Genomic DNA, 14,986 nt, shown 5'->3' with positions numbered 1-14,986 from the left:
GCTCTTGTATAAGTGCATCAACTTTTTTGATTCCTAGCTGAATTATTCACTGGAAAGAGGAGAAATCCTAATTTTTTTTACGTTTTATTGCATGTGTGATTATGTTGATAATTGTGATCACTCCTTTAATCAGTTCTCCAAGCTGTGATGTCCAGTGGTAACCTTGAGTAAAGCTGAGGGCAAGTAGGTTATCTCCAAGTGTATTACCCACTTGATTTGTTTATTTTACTTACCAGCACCAAGTCTGCAACATTCTGAATTGTTTCCTCTGCAAGTGTTCCTGTGCCTGCTGTCAGCAAGACCAGGGCTTGTGGAAGGGATGCTGGAGCCCCGCTCTTCCCAACCAGCATGGGGAGCTGCCCCTTGCAGCAGCCTAAACGCTGACCCTGCTCTGCCTAGACACTCCCAGCCGTCCTGAACGGCACTGAACAAACTCGTGAAGCTTCTCCCAGGTTCTGGAATTCGTTCCTTGATATTCAGACCAGCAGGAAGAAAATCTTGGATAATCGTTACTGTGGCAAGAAATACAAAGGCTTCTGTTTATGAAAAATGAGTCACTGGTTCATCTCCAGTCTTGTGCATCATGCAAGGTTTAAAATTCCAGTCTTCCTCCTAGTGGCATCTCTGGCAAAACTTGGCTCATCTTTTTTCCACTCAGTAAGGTTCTCAGCAGACACCTTTTGCAAAGATAGAAATTTTTTTTTTTTAATTCCCCCCTTGTGAGTAGCTTAAACCACACAGGCCCTCATTCTCCTTTTCCTGGAAAAGAAGTTCTGATAGTTGTGGGTTCACCACAAAACCTCAAAGCAGTAACCAAGTTTTTTACTGCTTTGAGGTAAAAAAAAAAGTGTTAGTTTTTTCATGGCAGTTCTGAAAATAAAGTAACAAAAACCAGTTGTGCAAAAAATACTGATTTAATTCTTTTTTTTCCCCCTGCTGTTTTGTGATGTTTGTTCTGTTCATTTTCTCTGTGGTCGTGAGCAAGACTGTATTTATATAGGTTATTTTAGTTTTAAAAAACCCTAAGTGGATCAAATGGGTGCAGAACAGATGAGTACTTCTTCTGCATGGAAGTGCTTGTTACAAAGACCTGCTGTATTTGAAACTGGCCCTAGATGTGTGTCAGTGCCCCTCCGGCAGAAGAAGGTCCTGGTCGGTCGATGCTGTTGCGTTTTTTCACTTGTTATGATAATTGGTTCATCAGCCAGGTGTGAAGCCAACACTTGTCCTTCCCTAGACGTGCCCTGAATGGCAGAAGGTTCATCTCCAAGGGAGGGTGTCTGAAGGAGGCTGCTTATCTCTGGATTTTCGGAGGAAGATTTCTTGTCGCGGAGGCAGCTGGAGGCTGGAGGCAGCTACAAGGAAAACCCCTCGGGTGAACTGCCTTCAAAGCCTCTCCTGATGCTTCCTGATGGCTGGAATTTACATCCCAAAGGGCTTCCTGGTGCGCCGCTGAGTGGGTAATGAATTGGGAAGTCCTCTGTGAGCATCACCTTTGTTTACGAAGTTTTATGATTTGTTTTGCTAAATCAGAGATTGTAGATCACAGCGAGCTGTAGGAGGATATGTTGTAAGGGACTGGCAAGTCCTAAATCCTTCATCTTTAAGCAAGACGCTTATAGATTCCTCTTAAATGAAGGGGTTTTTGAGATGCTGGTGTCAAAAAGCTGCGAGAAAGCAACAGTGAACAGTTGTTTTTAGTAGCCATATCCAGTCATTTATACAAACATAATGTACTTTGCATACACAGGAACCTCTGCGTGCACCAGCTCCTGTCCCTGCCTGTAAAACTCCAAGTTGAGAAAAGAGTGGAGAAAAAAAATATTTCTTTAAAAAGAAAGAATTTAATAACTGGAATATTCACTAGCCTAATCAATACATTTGATAAGTAGCATATATTCTTGGAAAGTTTGTAACAAGTTCTTGCTCTTTAACCTGTTGTTTTTCTCAGTCTTTTGCTTTCCTCCGCTGCATCAGGGAAAAATAAAATCTGTGGCGGTATATAAAGCCAGAACAGTTCGGTCCTTTTTGTTAGGTATTATTTTGATTTCATGTTTTGCTCTAAATTCAGGACTGAACCTTTTCTAACTAGGAAATAATGAAAATTAATGTGACAGCTACAGTGAGGGCAGCAAACCTGAGTGACCATGGGGGAGTGGATGGGCACAGTGGCTGATATTTACTGCCTCAGTGATTTTTCAATGAAAGTCGGGTGAACAGTTGGGAAGAGTCACCCGGGTTCACATCTGCATCCTGACCATGGGATGTGATTTCAACCCCTGTGACTGGTGCTTGAAAAGGGGAAAGGTAACAAAATACCCTCTTGTTCAGCCTTTTGGTAGGTTTTTTTTCCGGCTGGGTGGTCATGAGGGAGAATGGGATCCCTTCAGGGAGCTGTGGACATCAATAGGAACATCTCCATGAAGGAGACTTCTTCCTGGCTCGCTGGCTGCTGAGGCTGGCTGGCACTGCAAGAGCCTACTATGATTGGGAGTTTTTATGCTCTCTGCTCAGAGCACTGGTGGATCCAGCTGTCTCTGGAACTTCCAAAGGGATCTGTGTCTATAAGGAGTGGGTGGGCACCCCCAGCACAGAAGTTTGGAACAGCTGGAGAGAAGCCTGGCAGTAGCTCCTCCTTAGGATAGGGGTTGCCCAAAGCTTGGAATTCAGCAGAGGCCAGGAACTAAAGTAAAGCCCAAAGCAGAGAAGTCATTGAGACCCTTGGCCTTCTCCATGACCTTTGTCACTATGCCCCTGATTTTGTTCTCTGTTGAATCCATATCTCCCTTTCCCTCCTTTTTCCTTCTATGTATCCATAGAAGCCCTTCTTGACTCTTCTGGTGATGAGAAATGAACCTGTGCGTTGGTGGTGGATTTTGTTGTTCTTGTTATTGTCTCATCAACATCTGTTTTCCCTGGCATCTCAGTTAAAAAAGCTAATTTTGCTGAGTTGGAGCAGCTGCCACTTCCCACCACAGTAAATTAAGCTTTCAGAAGACCTCATCTTTGGAATTACAGTTCCGATCATAATGTGGATTTTAATAGTCAATTGAGATGCTTATTAAATTATAACACTGTGCATTAGGAACGTTCCTATGCTGCTGGAGGAATCTCAATCGTTTAGTTTTTATTAGTTTTGTGATTTAATGAACAGAAAACATTAAAACGAAAAGCCAAATGCAAACCATCTGTATAAAAATGTTCTATAAAATTCAGGAAACTGACAGACATAGCTGTAAAAGTACTTTGCGAAGACACAGCCTCTCTTAAATGCCATCCATTTTAATACAATGATTAATGCCACCATCAGTTTCCTTAACAAAGAAAATTTCTCCCTTGTTTCTTTTCCTGGGTTCATGAGATTCAGCCTGTATTTCAGTGATGCTTATCAGTGGACTTGAAAATTATTTACTCTGGACTGTTTAGATGCAAAGGATGGGGTTTTTTTCATGTGTCCACACACTTCTAGTCCTCGGGGATGCGGCTACACCACAAGCAGCCCCCGTGTCTCGGGCCAGCAAAGCCAGAGAATGATCTTTTGTTAAAGTTTCATCCATGAGCAGGAAGGTATAAATACAGGGCAGTGACTTCAGCCACCCACTGCCAAGGTGGACGAGGAGTCCTGAATTCTTTGGGGTGTCATGGAACACAATAGGGTGGTCCTGTGACATGGGAGTTACTCGTATCGAGATTGCCAGAGAGGCTGTAAGTAAAAAGGAATAATTGTATTTAATGCACAGAGATATTAGAGTTTTTTTGAGGCTCTTCTTGTTTAAAAACGCATGTATCAGGAAAAGGTTCTTCATCCAGAGGATGGCTGGGCACTGGAAAAGGCTCCCCAGGGAAGTGGTCACAGCACCAAGGCTGATAGAGTTCAAGGAGCCTTTGGACAACACTCTCAGGCACAGGGTGGGATTCCTGGGCTTGTCTTGTGCAGGGTCAGGAGCTGACTGATGGTTCTTGTGGGTCCCTTCCAACTCAGAGTGTTCTATGATTCTATATATTTATGTAAGCATGTATTATGTATGTATAAAAGCATCTTAGTTCTCAAACTCTTTAATCAGTACAGACAAATCATTACTTTTTGTTCATTTTTTCCAGGTATGAAAGACACCTTTGCATAAGATGCTGTCAAACACATACCTGTGGAAGAAATATCTACATTGCAAACAGCTCCATGCCAGAATAGGCATGAGTAGTATTGCTTTGCTTCATCTTTTTGATGGGGCTTTTACCTGAAGTTTGAAACAGATGAGATTTATTGAGGTTCCTGTTTCAGTTTGGATTGTGAAAGCAATAGATCTGAGTTATATATAGGCCTTTCAGTGCAGTTATAATTAGGAGTTCAATAATAAAGCTATTACTCTAGTTGCTGCTTTTTTTTTTTTTTTCCATTCTGTTCCCCCTCACTCAAACTTGATTTGAGGGACTTTTACTTTCTGTTTACCTATGACTCAGGAGTCAAAGGTCTAATTTTGCTGGCACTGAAGGGCTGGGTGCTGTCACTGCTGCTGCTGCTGCTGTACCTTCACAGTGCCTGTACTCTCGCCTCTGTGACTACACAAAATCGTTTAGAGAGGGTTTTTTCCTGGGTTCCTGACCTTGTTTGTCCCACTTCTGTGAACAGCCTGTTTTGTTACGCCCCTGAAGGGAGTGACTCCACCAAGCATGTAAGAGCCATAAACACAACTGCACTACAGACCAAACCAGTTTGTAAACCTGCCATGGTTTACTTAAATCACTGGGAGTTTTGCCACTGAGTTTTAAAGAGAACCAGCTTCCAGGATACAGGTTACCTACAGGAGCCCTTCCTACCCATGTCTAGGCTTCTGTTCATCTGCGGCACTGACATGAAGCTTATTGTATTGACAGCTAAGTTTTTGATCCACCAACATGTCACACTGGATTCCAGCAAAGCCTGTTGCATAATGGGAGTTCATCCTAAAGTAGATGTAAGCAGAGTTTTGGTGCACATCCTGTCATCATGAGACTGCCTGGAGCTACAGGAGATTTGTGATGGTGCCTGTTTGGGAGCAGGGCCCGGATTGCTCTTGAACGAGGGTTTTATGGACAGCCTGGCAGGTGTTAGATCTGTTTTCACACTAGGGCCGCAAAAATCTCTCCAAACAGATTCATGGAGGGATGAGGCGAACCCTGATGGTCTCCCCAGAGACATGAGATAAGGCATCGATCCATGCCGGCCTCAGCCGTGCTCTGTGCCAAGCGCTGCTCTCCACAGGAGGCTGATTAAATCCGCAGTCACTGCTGGCAGAGAACGGGGAAAGAAGGGAAGCGGGAGGACGAGCATAAAGAATTCTGGTCGGAGAATTCCGAGCTCTCCGCACGCCAGGCCTGGCCTCCCTCAGGCCCTTCCCACTGGAGCTGCTGCCGGCCCGCGCCTCCCGGCTCTCGGAGGGTGCTGGGGCCCGTCACGGCCTCCTCACGCCCTGCCCACCCGCCGGACCGCGGCTCCCGGCTGGATCCGGCTCTGAAGGCGCTTGGGTCCGCCCTGGCTTCCCTCAGGCCCTTCCCACCGCCGTCCCACGGCTCCCGGCTGACCCGGGGCTCTGAGGGCGCTCGGGCTCTGAGCATGCGGCGGTCCCGGCTCCGCCCAGGCCGGGTCAGCGCTGAGGCCGCCCGGGCGCCATGGAGCGGCTGGGGGAGAGGCTCGGGGAGCGCTCGGCGGCCCGGCTGGACACCATCCTGCGGCACCTCTCGCCGCGGCTGGGAGCAGCCCCGGCTCCTGTATCCTTTCTGGTGTGGGATCGGGAAGGGGCGGCAGCAGCACGTTGGCCCCCGTGGGTCGAGGCTCTGCTTCCCTCAGCCCGGCGCGCTTTGTCCCTCGCTGCCCGCGCCCTTGTGGGTCCGTGGTTTGTCCTACAGGGACACCGGCCTGGGAAAGACACACAGGATGAGTCCTGTCATGTGTCCTGGTGCCGAGGGCAGCACTTCCCTGGCAGCCCCGACTGGGATTTTGGGGTCAGCACCCGACTTACCCAAAAACCTCTCCCTGAGCTTCAGCCCCACAACCTGTGAAGAGCTGGGATGTGCCTCTTGGCAGCGCCCCAGCACAGACCCCCTAGCGCTGAGCCAGGGGCTTTCCTGCAGTCAGTTGTCCTTCTAGAGATTCAAGGGGTTGGGGGCAACAAATTACATGACTTAAAAACTGCACGGCAAGTCACAGACTTCGTTGAAAGGTACAGACTCGACTGGTAGAGCAGCAGCAGGAAAAACATCAAGGTTTGGTTTGTGAATGGGAACTGAGGTGGAAATGTTGGAGGCTGCCAACATCAGGCAAAGGAAACCTGGGTAGAAAGAAGTTTTTGCATTGATGTGTCCCATGGTTCCAAAAGTTTAGTGGAGACTGCTTGCTGAGAATATTTTTAAAACTGCTGTCATGTATTGCTTTAAAAAAAAAAGCTGCTGTTTCACAGAGCAGGATCTGACAAGTTACCTCTGAATTATAATAAATAGAAGATGTGATCAAACAGGATGTAGGAGTCCTCAAATCGATTAAAAATATGAAGGCAGATGGATAGTTGTTGACTCAGACTGCCATAACACAAGTAGGAACACAAAATTAGGAATAAATGATAGGAAAAACACCCTGGTTGTAAGGATACAGGAAGTAGGGATAGGTGCTGCACAACCTGTTTGTTTTTAAATCTGGGTCATGATGCAAATAGCTTTGGACAGAAGCACAACTAAGCTGGGCTGGAGCAAGAAAGGTGTGTGAATAAAGTAAATGACAGAATCTAATAAGAATAGATTTATTTGATACATCAAATGATACATCAGTTAACTGGTTTTGTTTTAATCTCTGTGCGTCTTGGTTTCAGTTTTCCAAGCAACCCAGACTTGTCCTCTGAGTGTTGCAAAGTGTCAAGAGAAAAAACAGTGAGAGGAGGAGGCATTACAGAGCCTGGGAGGAAGGTGCCAAGATGGAGTCCAGCACTGGGTGGTCTTGTCTGCTGTTCCCCAGTGGGGGAGGTGGAGGTGCTGCGGAGGGTCTCACAGCTGGGGTCCAGCCGGTGCCTGTGTCTCCATCAGCTGTCTGTGAACGTTTAGGAGCCTAAATAGTCAGGAGTCCCGTTTTCACTAAAATTGGGCCTGAAATGTGGTGTGTGGAGCACTAGTGCCCTCAGTTGGGGGATTCCTTGCTCTGGGATTTGCTGTGGCACTTGCCAGCCAGTTTCCCCATGTTCTCCTCCTTCTCTCTGTCTTCCATTCTTTCCCAGCACCTTTTCCTCCCTCTGGCTCATCATTTTTGCCACACATTTTTGCATGTGTTGTTGTTCTTCTCCCACCATATGTGACTCTTGACAAGATAATGTTTAAGCTTCCTGGTGTGGGGACCACAGACACAACTGCTGTGATGAGACCTATTTCTCATTCCCGAAGCATTCGTGGTTTTATGAGCAGTAAAGTCAGTGGTTTTCATAAAACCCTGAAGCAAACATGCATGTGCAGACCAGAAGATCAGCATGAAAATGCTTTTTTTTGTCATGGATGACACTTCAATACCATGCACCAAATGCCTGTGAGGCTGCTTTAGCAAGTGGGATTCAATTGCCCTGTTGATGAGAATGTGTCTCTGCATAAGAGAAAAATGTTTTTTTAAACCTGTTGAGATGAATTGGAAGACAAGCCCAAAGCTCTCGTCTGTTCCTGCAATCCCTGTCATTTGGGAAGGACCTGATCTCTGCCGTAACTGGAGAGAATGTGAGAGTTTGCACCACCACATGGGAGTGAAGCCTCAGGTTTACTCCTATTGCTGTATTGTTTTAGAGTTTTTTTTTCATTTTTAGAATATTTTTCATTATTTATTTTTTTAGAAGTAAAATGAACAAGAACATGGATTGAGTGTCCAGCACAGCACCTGCCTTGAGGATGATCAGCACTGTAGGATCGAGGACTCATGCCTGTAGAGAATGTTCTAATCTACTTTGCTTGATTGTGTATTCCTTAACTCCCATCCCAGATAAGTGTTCCTACTTCAGCCCAACTCTGTGTTGTTCCTCATTCAGGGAGGTTTTGGTAAGCTCCATCTTCCTTGGTAGAGATAAAAGCAAAGCTACCTTCAGAGCTCAATTCTTCCCCCTAGCACATGTGTTGACCACTAGACACCGTTAATGTGTCTCTCTGTGTCCCAGCTACACCCTGGACAACAATCTCCTGACCACAGAGCAGAGGCAGTTCTATGAGGACAATGGGTACCTGCTCATCAAGAAGCTCGTGTCTGACGAGGACATCGAGCGCTTCAGGTACGGGGCACTTGCCTGAGGTGCTGGGGGGGCCTGTGTGCAGCAGCATCCCAAGGGAGCTCTGGGAAGCTGGAGATCACTGGATTCTCCCAACGTGGATATTCCCTCTTTGCAGCAAGGAGTTCATGAGGATCTGTAAAAGAGAGGTGAAGCCACCAGGACTTATGATTATGAAAGATGAGTCCCTGAAATCCCAGTTTGGTCAGTCTGAAAAAGTGGTTAATAAAGTGCAGGACTTCCAGGAAGATGAAGAGCTGTTCAGATACTGCACTCTGCCAGAGGTAAAACAAAGTAAGAGCCTGTGTGAATGTATCTGATCCTGCAGGTCACTCCCATAAGCACACAAGTAGAAGGAAGATCAAGCCATCTTTTAAGAGTGTTCTGCATGAACATGGGATAGGTGGAAGTCAGGGCAGAAGACTTAAAGCAGTGCTGCTCTGCCCCTGGTGTGGAGCCAGTCAGGAATGTGACTTGGCCAAACCATGCCAGGCTAGAGGGACAGATCAGCAACATGTTCTGAACGTGTTTTATCCAGGCAGACGTCTCTCCCTGGGCAGGTCCAGCCTTGCAGTCAGTGTTCATCTTGTGGCAGATGGCCATAGCTCTGTGGGAGTACTCTCCCCATCTCTTCCACCCACCCCAGCAGCCTGCAGCACCATCTTCCCTCTTGGCCTCCTCCCATCATGCCCATTTGTGTGCCATGCCAGGTCGTGCCTCCTGTCCTGCATCCCTCCATCCTCCCCGACCTCCTCCTCCTGTACTCTTGTCCTCCGCCAAACATCCAGCTCCCAGTGCTTCCTCAGCAGTGTTTCCTCTTGTTTTTCATGTTCCTAATTCTTTTTTCCTGGTGTTTTCTTCCCTGTAGGTACTCAAATACGTTGAGTGCTTCACAGGGCCAAACATCATGGCAATGCACACCATGCTGATAAATAAACTTCCAGATTCTGGTAAGGAAAACTTGGACTAGACAAAAATAGATAAATTATTTTGTGTATGCCAGATTTGAACTTAGTATTTTAGAAAAGCTGCAAAAACAAAAAAAATTAAACCCAAATAACACTGAAAATTTGCAAAGCCATTTTGGTGATAGTTTGTTTTCTTTTTACCTTGGCTTAATGAGATAACATGAGAAAACTCAGGAGAGTTTTTGAGGCTGCAAAAAGTCTAAATAGTATGGCAAACAAAGCAAGTGGCAATATCCTAACTGTATCTATTTAAGGAGCAAAATCAATGGCAAAATTAAGTATATAAATCATATATAAAAGGCTGTTTTGGTGTGGAGGATGTTTCCATTTCCATGGGAGGAAAAGAAATAAACAGAACTTCAAGAATATTTATTTTTGTTTGGACTTTGTGGAAGAGAGCCTCTAAGGTAGAGACTGTCTGTGGAGGCTGCAGTCCATAAATTGAGATTTTTTTTTCTTTTTTTAAAGAGAAAGCTAAATAAATATGAGTTGGGTGCAGCACAGACAGGGTTGATTCGGCTTGCATCACAGCACTACATCAGTGCCTGCAGACAGCACAGCTGTTGGAAGGTCTTTGAGCTGGGGGGGGTTTGTGCAACACCGTGCTGGATAAAGTTCTCAAAACTGGGGAGCATCCAAAATTAATGGTGAAAACGAGGGGTTTGTGCTGAAGGCCAGCAAATGGAGCCTTCTGAGGGGTCACAGAGCTAAGCAGCCTCCTGGCTTTCACTCTGTGACCCAAGAGCCACCACCGTGGTCCATTTTGGGGTGGGGTGGCAGCTCACCTGCTTGGCTTCCATGGCTGGGCTGGAGCAGGCACTGACTACATCGAGTGTCTCCAGTGGGAAGCAGCAGCTCCTTAGGATGCTCCAGTGGTTTCCAGGAAGGAGAAGGCTGTGTCACGTTTGGTGAGGCTGAAGGTTTCTGAACCTGTGTTGCAGACAAACAGACTTTCCTGCACCCCATGCATCAGGACCTGCACTATTTCCCGTTCCGGCCTGCGTCCCGCATCGTGTGCGCCTGGACCGCCATGGAGAGGGCTCACGAGGACAACGGCTGCCTGGTCGTGCAGCCAGGGACACACAAGACAACCCTAAAGCCTCATGGTTATCCGGTGTGGGAGGTAGAGTGTCTTGGAGGGCTTGGGAAGGGCATGCAAGAAGGGGATGTATTTTGGCTGGGAAGGACTCACTGTTGGGGGGAGGATGTGCAGGTCAAAGCTGAGGTTTTCAGTGATTTTTTTTTTTTTTCTGTTTATGCAAATACTGACATTGATTTGGGGAGAGAGTGTCTTGGGTGACCTCACTCCATGTGATGTGGGTTGGTTTGCCTCTGTTCCCACCTTCACCTAGAAAATGTCCAGCACATCGTGGCATGACAGCATAAACACATGCCATGGTTTTCCACTGCCCTTGCCAAGTCTGAGGGCTCTGTCTCCTCCTGTCAACTTGTTCCTGCCTGGTAGCATGTGTACTGTCCCAAAGAGGAGAAATCTTGACAGTAAACAACTGGATGGAATAAAATACCCAGTGGTATCTTCCTCTTCAGAGTGGGTGTTTCATGGCCTGGACTGTCACTGGCAATGGTTATATTGGGAGCAGAAGGCTGAACTCCAGCAGTTGAATCAGGCCACCCTTGTGGGATTCCCCAGTGCTCTTCTCAGTTCTCTCCAGCTGAGAAATGTTCCTAATTGTCCAAATCCAGGTGCAGAAAATACAGGAAGTATCATTTTTCTGTACCTCAGGCTTGAAGTAGACTCACTAGTAAGCAATAGTCAGATTTTTAGCTTGGCATATGGAATCCTCTCTCCAGGGGAAAGCAGATCCATAGCTGTCCCTACTGCCCTACTGTGCACTGAGAATCAGCACTTGTTCTAATTTTAGCCGAGTGATTTCAATTCAGCCTTTTTCTTTCCTAGGGTAAAACCAACAAACTTTTCCATGGGCTTCTTGATGAGGATGAGAAGATTCCCAAGGTTCACCTAGTCATGGAGAAGGGAGACACAGTGTTCTTCCATCCCCTGCTCATTCATGGCTCTGGGATAAACAGGACATCAGGTTTCCGAAAGGTAGGAAAACATCTCTTGATATAGTTTTTTATATTCTTGATTTAAAAAAAAAACCAAAACTATCCCTTTTCTATTTTTATCCCCCACTCCCTTTGAATCCTTTCCAAGTTTATTAATACATGGATGAATGCTTTAATGAGTTTTTATCTTCCTAATGTACTTCTGCAGTCTCTTGGTTTTTTATTATTTTATTTTTAAACATCTGTTTTCTGCGAGAAGAGCATGCTGTGCAGCTCCATGAGAAAAACAGAACAGGAGTAGAAATCAGATGTTGAATCTATGTTCAAAGCCTGGCTGGTTGTACTTGTTTTTCCAATAGTTCCCTTTCAGCTGTCTCAGATATCAGGACCTTCTCTAACTTTCTTCCCTGTCTTCTTGGTGTCCCATCTCTGGATAACAGGAGTCTCAATCATTCAGTAAATAATATTTATGTATATGATTGCACAACCCATTTTTCTATAAAAGATTTGTTTACATGTCATGATTATTTAACTGAAACAGGCAGTTTGGAGGCCTTTGGAGGCCTGGTCCTGTCTCAGAAGGTTTTCATCCAGGCACTGCCAACACGGGCTGCTCTGTTTTTATTTTGGTTTGCCTATTGTGTGGGCTGTTCTTTCAGCCACTGTGGTATTTTATTGGTGGATTCAGAATAAGTGGGCTGCTGTGACCCTCTGGATACAGGAACTTAATGAACACACAAGTCTGCTCCAGCCCTGACTTTCCCTATTTCCACTCCAGTTGCTGATATTCTGAGAACAAGTAGTACAGCTCATACTGAGGGAGTGAGGGAGAGAAGGGAAGGAAGAAGAGCATGTCAGCAGCAAGAGTATTTCTCCAAGGGGACACTCTCCAGAGCTCTTGGAAAGGAGGAAGGAATTTGCTGACATGATCTGTAAGGAAGGAGTGGTGTGTCCCCAATTTGGAATGCACGAGGTTTTTTCCCAGCAGTTGTTTGTTGTCGATGTGACAGTGAGTGATGCCCAGTTTCCTCACACAGAGCATCAGCTGCCACTTTGCCAGCTCAGAGTGTCACTACATTGATGTCAAGAACACGACTCAGGAGCACCTGGAGAAGGAGCTAGAGGAAATGGTTCTCAAGAAATACAATGCAACTTCTGTGGAGCTCAAGGTGAGACCTGGCTGAGTGCCCTTTGTTAGAAATCAGGTCAGTTCCCTTTCCCAAGTCTCTAGTGTGGCAGATTGGTGCTCTTTGCTATGCCCAGTTTGGCAGATCAGGCTGTACCAAGCAGAGGTGCTTGGCAGGATAAAAGACCTGATGTTCAGAGGATGACTGGCAGGCTTTTTTGTGGCCTTTTTCCTCATAATGCCTTGCTCTCTGGCAGCCTCTTCATATTCCTTAAGCTCCAGAAGTCCCTCCTGAAGCTCTGCTTGTAAATAAAAAGATGTGGTCATTTGTCCCAAATTCAAGTGTAAGAAGTTGGAACAAATTCAGTTCTTGTCGAGTTTGTATGTCCACTGTTCTTAGTTTCCCCTCCTAATGGTGGGTGGATTTTCCTTTTAAAACAAGTAGCCACATCTGATTGCAGTAACAAATGGAATTTTTTTGGTTAAATCCACATCAGTTGTTTAGACTTGAGGCTACAGCAGGTTTGTCAGCAGCGATACACATCTGCCTCAAAAAAAAAAAAGTGACTAACAGAGTCTTGCTGAATAACTGAGACCACTGAGTAAAATAGAAAGCAAATGTAAATTCTTAAGGGATTCAGCCACTGAAAGAAAAATAAACCTTGTTACTGGGGTGAAAATGTTCTGAATGTCTTTATCTGCAGCAGTTCCCAAGCTTGTGCACAGCCAGTATCAAGGCAGTAACATCTAGATGTAACAGGCAGCAATTTTCTATTGAAATGTACATGTTTTACAATATCTGGGGCTTTCTGGAGGGGAGGACTTTCTTTTTCATCCTTGGCGTTTTTGTGTTGTTCTGCTTCGTTTCCCCCCAGTGTGCCTGGGTGTGGTGGGATGCCCAGCTGTGTTTTGCAAGCTGATCTTGTATGTGTGTAGAGTCACAGCTTGCTTGGCTTTCAGTTCTGGGGTTATTTAGGTGAAATCCAAAGGGATGTGTAGTGAGGCTCCCTCCTTCTCCTGAGTGGAAACGAAGTTGTCCATACAAACCCCAGAGAAGTCTCTGTGCTTTTGTGTAGCTTTAATTTTTTTTAGCAGAGTTGGAGTTTTCTCCCAGAGGAGTGCTCAGCTCTTATTTCACCTTCACAAGATGATAAGAACTAAGTAGTCCTCTATTTCCATCTCTGTAAACTGGAATCCTGGTCACTGTTTTTTCTGGCCCTCAAGGTGCTTTTTTCCTTTGTCTCATTTTTGTTTTGAAGGATATTTGGAACTTCCGAGCACGGCTTGTGCAAGGGGAAAGAATTAATTTGTAGAAGACCCTGTGAAGAGCAGAATGGAACACATGGGCCTGAGAATGAGCTCCTCTGAGGGAAGAACACAGACCCTGCCTGGGCAGGCAGAATTCCTTGTGCTTTGTTGACCTCTGTAATGGTAACTTAGCCAAATGCTGCATTGCAAAATTGTTTGATGCTAATTCAGAGTAATTGCACTGAGGTTGGACAGCTGATGTGCAAAAGGAAACATAATCTAGAAAAACAGATTTGCTGTGGATGTCTTAGACAATCGAAGAATCAAGGTCTTGAAAGAACACCTTCATTTTCTTGGTGTTTTCATTCTTGTTTCTTAAAAGTTTCTAACATGACACACCTTTAGAATGATGCTATATCTTATATATATATATATATATATATATAAAGATCTTATGCAAGAATTTTCAGCATTCCCAACTTCCTTTCCTATGCAAAAAAAAAAAAAAAAAAAAATCAGTGACATGGGGTCTTACTAGTGTAGCTGATGAAGAGGTGGGTGTTGGCACCAGCAGAATCAACAGTGTAAGGAAGTGGATAAAGAGAAAGCAGAAACCACTCACAGAGAAAAATGGGATTTATGGACAGGAATATGATTGCTGGTTGAGTTCCTCAAGCATGGCTTGGTGTGGCACTGTACCTGACCAAGCAGCTCTGGCACAGGTGAAATACGAGTCTGACAGCGTTGGGAGCTACTGGGCCAACAAAGCAGCCTCCCACTGGCCTTGCACAACTGATCCAAGGCTGTGTGAAGTGAGGGAATCCTTTGAGTCTGGCAGGTCTGGGGAAAGGTGCCTTTTGCTGCAGCCATGTCAAGGAGGTGTTTGGATGCTTCTCAGGATGCAGGGGTGGCAGGGTGGAGTGAGGCACACTGAAATGATCCTCCTGCCTTTCACAATGTTTTTCCTTGCTTTCTGAAAGATTCTCTTGCCTTCAGAATCTATTTTTTGAAATAAAGAATAAATCAGAGCAAAACTGCACTCGAGGGCTGTGTTGTGTCATTTCTGCTGCTCAGAAACTGGCGGTGGGGGTGATACTGAACACCCCAGAGCAAAGCATCCACCCTCAGCTTGTTTCCACTCCCACCCCATCCACCCAAAAAAGGTGTCAAAACAGGACCAAAGGCTGCACCGATGGGCTCTTGTGGCACCTTCTGCCCTGTTTTGTGATTCTCCCTCCTCCTGCAGCATCTCTAGGTTTTCTTGTTTGCTCATTTGTTTTTTAAACAAGTTGAGGTTTGGGCACAATTTATTGGTCCTACACCGTTGGTGCTGGAGTGGTGTCTGGGCTGTGGTT

General features: G+C 45.6%; 1 protein-coding gene across 1 annotated transcript; it reads left to right on the top strand.

Annotated features, from left to right (window-relative positions):
- The first annotated feature begins 5,602 nt into the window (after positions 1-5,602).
- On the top strand, positions 5,603-14,670 carry PHYH (phytanoyl-CoA 2-hydroxylase). Its single transcript, XM_039571127.1, has 9 exons — positions 5,603-5,745; positions 7,982-8,037; positions 8,154-8,264; positions 8,380-8,545; positions 9,130-9,211; positions 10,171-10,352; positions 11,148-11,297; positions 12,295-12,426; positions 13,643-14,670. The coding sequence occupies exons 1-9, from the start codon at positions 5,647-5,649 to the stop codon at positions 13,694-13,696; spliced, it is 1,032 nt and encodes a 343-aa protein (XP_039427061.1). The 5' UTR covers positions 5,603-5,646; the 3' UTR covers positions 13,697-14,670.
- Positions 14,671-14,986: the final 316 nt, after the last annotated feature.

Source organism: Corvus cornix, chromosome 1A, assembly GCF_000738735.6.
Source record: "Corvus cornix cornix isolate S_Up_H32 chromosome 1A, ASM73873v5, whole genome shotgun sequence".
Classification (NCBI taxonomy): Eukaryota; Metazoa; Chordata; class Aves; order Passeriformes; family Corvidae; genus Corvus; species Corvus cornix.
Note: the sequence above shows the minus strand (reverse complement) of the source record. Positions and strands in the feature narration are given on the sequence as shown.

Excerpts from the sequence above, each read along its gene's own strand:
- PHYH (XM_039571127.1), top strand. The coding sequence starts at position 5,647 with ATGGAGCGGCTGGGGGAGAGGCTCGGGGAGCGCTCGGCGGCCCGGCTG. Across the intron at positions 5,746-7,981 it reads TGGGAGCAGCCCCGGCTCCT|ATAAGTGTTCCTACTTCAGC; the intron begins GTATCCTTTCTG and ends CTCCCATCCCAG. Across the intron at positions 10,353-11,147 it reads ATGGTTATCCGGTGTGGGAG|GGTAAAACCAACAAACTTTT; the intron begins GTAGAGTGTCTT and ends TTTCTTTCCTAG.